At 22.0% G+C, this 6192-nt stretch overlaps 3 protein-coding genes across 3 annotated transcripts; 2 read left to right on the plus strand and 1 right to left on the minus strand.

The window, feature by feature from the left end:
• Positions 1–254: 254 nt before the first annotated feature.
• Phum_PHUM537110 (uncharacterized protein) lies at positions 255–2167 on the plus strand (the record flags this gene model as incomplete). The annotated part of the gene is made up of 7 exons (XM_002431542.1): positions 255–345; positions 583–746; positions 835–961; positions 1054–1244; positions 1328–1689; positions 1782–1963; positions 2151–2167. The coding sequence occupies 7 exons, from the start codon at positions 255–257 to the stop codon at positions 2165–2167; spliced, it is 1134 nt and encodes a 377-aa protein (XP_002431587.1).
• A 1072-nt stretch (positions 2168–3239) lies between these two features.
• On the minus strand, positions 3240–4469 carry Phum_PHUM537120 (uncharacterized protein; the record flags this gene model as incomplete). Its single annotated transcript, XM_002431544.1, has 2 exons — positions 3240–3479; positions 4452–4469. 2 exons carry the CDS (start codon positions 4467–4469, stop codon positions 3240–3242), a joined length of 258 nt encoding a protein of 85 aa, XP_002431589.1.
• Positions 4133–5066, plus strand: Phum_PHUM537130 (PQ loop repeat-containing protein 3 precursor, putative; the record flags this gene model as incomplete). The annotated part of the gene is made up of 3 exons (XM_002431543.1): positions 4133–4284; positions 4514–4736; positions 4815–5066. The coding sequence occupies 3 exons, from the start codon at positions 4133–4135 to the stop codon at positions 5064–5066; spliced, it is 627 nt and encodes a 208-aa protein (XP_002431588.1).
• Between the last annotated feature and the right edge of the window lie 1126 nt (positions 5067–6192).

The following is a 6192-nucleotide window of genomic DNA, read 5'->3' on the forward strand; positions in this document are numbered from 1 at the left end:
TCATGTAAATCTTTGTTTAAATTTAACCACTTATTATATTATTGTATTAGCGACAAAATACTTAAAGTAAACTTTGATACATGATAATTTTATATAATTTTTTCTTATTATAATTAAAATTTAATATTAACTTTATGTATTTCTTTAAAATTTTGTCATCAATAGATGTGATTTTAATAAAAATAATATAAATACAAATTACAAATGTGATGTAATTTTTTTAACCCATGGCAAACTTATGGTTTTCAATGAAAATGATGAAATTTTTTTTTTTTTACAGTATCAGCGATGGTAGTCGACTAGATCTTGTTAATTTACAGGGAACTATACCGATTCATTATAAGGGTAAGAGTTTTTAATTATGTTTATTCTTTTAAAAAAAATTAAATATTTACATTAACATTAATAATTATTGTAGTAAATTTAATCTTATCTAACCATCATTTATATTTTTATGATATAAAATTTATTGTTAAGAAATAATTTTTCTCGTCTAATTTTTTTCATTTATTTAGTTATTAATTAAACAATTAATGAATTAATGAGTTTTTAATTTGTAATTTACCATGTGATTTGTTTTAGGTGCTGCCTATAATTTACCAATATGTATTTGGTTAATGGATTCACATCCTTATAATGCTCCTATGTGTTTTTTAAAACCTACTCCATATATGAGAATAAAAATTTCCAGATATGTTGATCATAATGGAAAAATTTACATGCCTTATTTACATGACTGGTCACCAGTAAGTATATTATTTTCTTTGTGTTAAAATATTTTTATTAAAAATACAAAAAGGAGTAAATTTATTGATACTTTTTCTTTTTGTTTAGAATACCTCTGATTTATTGTCTCTAATAGGAGTTCTTATAATGCATTTTAGCGAAGAGCCTCCTTTGTACCAAGTACCCAGGAATAATGCTCCTGCACCTGTGAGCTCGACTCCATATCCAACCCAGTGTAAATATTTAATATAAATTTTATTTTATTTTACATTGAATCGCACAAATTAAAATTAAATAATTATTATTATTATTATTATTATATTTTAGCCTTTATGCCAATGCCTGGAACTTCATCGACACCAGTTTATCCGCCATACTCCTCTGCTCAACCACCTTATCCGATTGCTAATCAAAACATAGACTATCAGCAGCAACCTTATTTACCTTATCCGGCATTTCCGAAAACGAATCCAGTTTATCCACCATCTTTTCCATATCCTTCAGGAACTTCTACAACGGTTAGTCAAAATTATCAACAGTTTTATTCTATTATAGTGCAGGATGAAATTTGTGCAATTAATTATTTGAAAATATTTTTTAGGGATCTGATAATACTGGAAGTAGTACGGGAACTGGAACTGGAACCATTACTGAAGAACACATTCATGCTTCTTTATTATCCGCTGTCGAAGATAAAGTTCGACGTCGACTTCGCGAGCAACTTTCACAAACCCAAGCCGAACTTGAAACACTCGATAAAATTCAACAGGAATTAATGCAAGGGAAAAATCGTTTAGATCATTTAATAGCTAAACTTGATGCCGAACATGCTGAATGGGAAAAAAATTTAGCCGTTTTAAGAGATAAAGAACAAGAATTAGATGAATCCATTAGTAAATTGTCTGAAAAAGGTGGCATTGATGTTGATGAGGCTGTCACAACCACAGCACCGCTTTACAAACAGTAAACAAATTTCAAAACAATCATTAAATGTTAAAACAAATTTTTTTTGTCGAATTTACATAAGTTTTTTTTTTTTTTTTTTTCTGTTACAGATTACTTAATGCTTTTGCTGAGGAAGCTGCTACCGAAGACGTTATTTATTATTTAGGTGAAGCTCTTAGACGTGGCGTTATCGATTTGGATGTTTTTCTTAAACACGTTCGTAGCTTATCGCACAAACAATTCATGTTAAGAGCATTAATGCAAAAATGTCGGGCTAAAGCCGGTCTCGCGGGTTAATTATAAAAAAAATAAAAAAAAATTGTATTCACGTAATAAGTATTCACGTAATGTAACTTTATGGAGCTTTTTTTCCCCCCCCCCCCCCCATTACTATTATTTTTATTTACATAATTACTTTTTGTTTTTTTTTTTTCTAAATGTTTACGAATAATATGTATATAATAAGTGAAATTATAAAGAACAAAATGATCAGTAAGTAGGAATTACTTTTCGATCATAATTATATTTAATGCCTTAATAACAGTTGTTATTATAATTTTGTAAAAAGCAGCAAAAAATAGAAAATGAATTACATTTATAAAAAAACGTAGAGATAATTGCAAATTTAAAAAAAAAATTAAATTTAATTAGTCTTTTAAAAAAAATTTTTGCAATATTTGTTTTATTAAAAAGCTCTTTTATAATTTTTGAATTATTTTTTTTTAATAATTAATTTGCTATATTTTACATTAATAAATAAAAATTCATTTTTGTTATATAATTTTTTTTGTTTTTCATAAATTACACTCACCTTATTTTAATATTTCGATTGATTTATTATTCTTAATTCGAATTTAATTGTATACAAACGAATAATATTGTGTCAGTATGTGAAAAATAGTTGTTTTGTAAGTACTTTTTAAAGTATTTCAATTAGAATTTATTGGATTTGTACAAAAAAAAAAGTTAAAATTTGTTTTAAATAAGTTTTTATTACTCGTAAATCATATCACAAATTACATTGTAATCTTTTTTGTATAAATTTTAATTCGATTTATGTTCTCAAATGATTTATTTATTTATTTTTTTTAATTATCATTTTGTCAGAATATTTTAAAATTTAAAATAATTTCGATTAAATTAACAACAATTCGATTACAAAGTAAAATTGGTTGAAAATAATATTCGAAGGAATGTTTTTGTAAATAATAATTATATTACATATTTAATAACAGAAAAAACAATTATTAAAATACAGAATTTATTTTGTTTTAGATAAGAAAAAAACATTTATTAATAATCTATTTTCGATTTACATAAAATCATTTGAGACATACATTTGTTTTCATTTTTTTTTTTACTTAGACGCATACAAACATTAAACATGAAATATGTTTTTTTTTTTTGTGGTTTGACTGTATTTTTTCATATCAGAAAAAATGATTTTTAAATTGATATTACCATTTTTATCACCACACTTTAGAAAAAAATTGTTAACATATTTATGTAAAGCATTCATTCATTCATTCATTTTTTTTTTTTTTTTTTTATACAGTCTATCGATTATTTTAAACATATATTCCGACCCATAGTAATAAAAATAAAACTCCGAAACCAGAAAAAAATGCAGCAACTAAAGCGACAAGAAGTTCTTTAAATAAATTTCTAGTATTTTTTGGGCTAGTTACTTCATAAACGAAAAACCAAGCGGTAAAAAATATTCCAATTCCAAGAAGAACAATTGTTAAATGTGGAAAAACTGCAGGATTGACAGGAGATACATATCTTGACATTGACTCAAGTTCAACCTAAAAAAATAAATAACAATAATTGTTTAAAAATACTACATAAAGACAAAGGGAATAAGTATTTACATATTTAATAAATTTTTAAAATTAAACAACATCAACATTTACAAATCAACAAAAACAATTTTATATTTCTTATAATTAATTTGGTTAAGGTAACTACATTTAAATATATTACGATACAAATTAAAGAAACAATAAAACTTGTCGAAAATAATTAATTTATTATATGTATAATAAAAATAAGACTTTTTTTTTTAAAAAAAAAAAGTTTAATTCAAATCCAACCGGTATTTAATTTAAAATGTAAATTATAATAAAAATAAAATATTTAATTTAAATAACATGAGAAATAGTTTTAAAAAAAAAATCACAGATTAAAAATTTATTTATAAAAAATTTACCATTTTGAATATTTATATATTTTGGCAAATTATTTTTTTGTTAACTGTATTTAATCAGAAATAAATTTTTATTAAAACATTACGTGTTGATGTAAAGCGGAAATGGTTATCCTATTTTAGATTAACTTTTCAAAAGTTGTCGATACTGCAAATATGAATTTATCAGAGTAGCAAGTTAATTTTAAAATAAATATATATATATATATTTATACGTATATTTTGAATTCCGAATATTGATTTCAATTAAACATGGCTAATTTTTGGATGTTACTTTCAGACGTATTTAGCTTGATAACAATACTTCTTTGTTTAATTTTAAAAGTACCACAAATAATTCAAATAATTATATCTAAAGATGCAGCCGGACTTAATTTTAATGGTCTATTATTGGAACTTTCGTCGTAAGTTTTTTTTTTTTTTCGTTCAGGGTCGTTTTCATTTAAATACTAATTAATTCGTACTTATTACCAATTATTTATTTTTTTAAAAATTTATAAAACCTACAATTTAAACTTTTGTTACATTTCATTCATTTTGGTTATTTGGAAAAAAAAATATGGAAACTTACTTTATCACTTAATTTCATTATAAAATTATGTTAATTTAATAAATTAATATTTTAATTTTAAGGTACACTATTACTATGATGTATAACTTTTGTAACAATCATGCATATTTATCTTACATGGAATATCCGATTATAATAATTCAAGAGTATATACTTTTAAAACTTGTTATGAGTTACCAAAACTTTAAAAAAACCACATTTCCACTTTTATTCGTTATATACATGACAATCTCTGTGATATTTGCTATCGGGATTTTGGACAAATTTCTATTGACACTTTTAGTGGTAGGTATATGGACTTGCACAAAATAATAATTTATGAAAATATATTATTAAAATTTTTTTTTATAATAAATTTTTCAGCCGTTAACCACACCTGTGGGTGCTGCGAGTAAAATAATGCAATTATTAGAAATAATAAAATCGCAAAATGCCAAATCTGTCAGTGTATTAACATGGTTCTTATCATTTTTTACAAATGTGACAAGAATCTACACAATTTACATGGATTCTGCTGATACTTATTTATTATTAAATTTTTGTATATCATCAATTTTAAGCGGTGCCGTCATGTGCAGCGCTTATTATTTTCAACAAAAAGAAAAAGCTAAATAATCGCTTTGACAAAAAAAATATTCTTCCCTTTTCTTAATCAAAACTACAATTTCTTTTTTTTTATTTTAAATTATTTTAAGAATCGCACATCACTCTTTAACATGTAAATATCTACCACTTAGTCGAAAGTTAAAATTTATTATTATCGTCTTTTTCACTTAAGAAAATACAAACAATTTTTATTTCACAACAAATTAATGAAGAAAAAAAGAAAAAAAAAAAAAGAATTTTTTGAAAGTTTTTAATACCAGTGAGTTAATTTAAAATAAAAATGATAATTTTTTGATTTCAAACTTAACAAAAAAAAAAAAAACAAAAAAAAAATGCTTTTTCTAATTATTTTCGCATTAATCATTCCATTATTTAATTTATTTAATAACTTACATTTGTCATAATGTATTTATTATTTATTATTTATTTATTACTATCAATTTTAATAATTGTTATAAAAAATTTTATTTATTAATGAAAACTTTCAGCGAAGATGAAAAACCAAAAAAAAAAAAATTGTTATCTCTTATTACTAACTCCTAGTCATAAAAGTGATATTTTATTTTTAAATAAAAGTACAATTAAATTTTCTTGTTAAAAAATTATATAATTATATTTGTTATAATTTTAATTGAATTTATAAAAAAACAATTCAGCTGGTCTGATGTTGGAAAAAAAAAAATTATTTTGCTTAATAAAAAAAAAAAAAAAATTAATTTAAAAAAAAAAAAACGTTTACGTTTATTGATTTATTTATTATTTATTTTTTGTTCAATTCATAATCCAATTCCTTTACACACGTGATTTATATATATATATATTTAACACATAATAATTTTTATTTATATATATATAATGATATAATAATAATGAATCATTGTTCTTCTCTTTAATATTATTATTATTAAAAACTATTTGAGAAAAAAATCATTTACAATGATTAATATATAATAATTATAATATTTTATAATAGTTATTAATTTAAAAAATAAAAACAATTTAAATAAAAAATTATTTTATTAAGATATATAAAACAAAAAAAAAAAAAAAAAAACAAAAAATGATATGAGAAATGTAAGTTAAGACGTTAAAGGAAAAAAAAAAAAAAAAAAAAAAAAAAAAAACGCATCCTTAA

This window comes from Pediculus humanus, genomic scaffold (genome assembly GCF_000006295.1).
Source record: "Pediculus humanus corporis 1103172108290 genomic scaffold, whole genome shotgun sequence".
NCBI classification, from domain to species: domain Eukaryota; kingdom Metazoa; phylum Arthropoda; class Insecta; order Psocodea; family Pediculidae; genus Pediculus; species Pediculus humanus.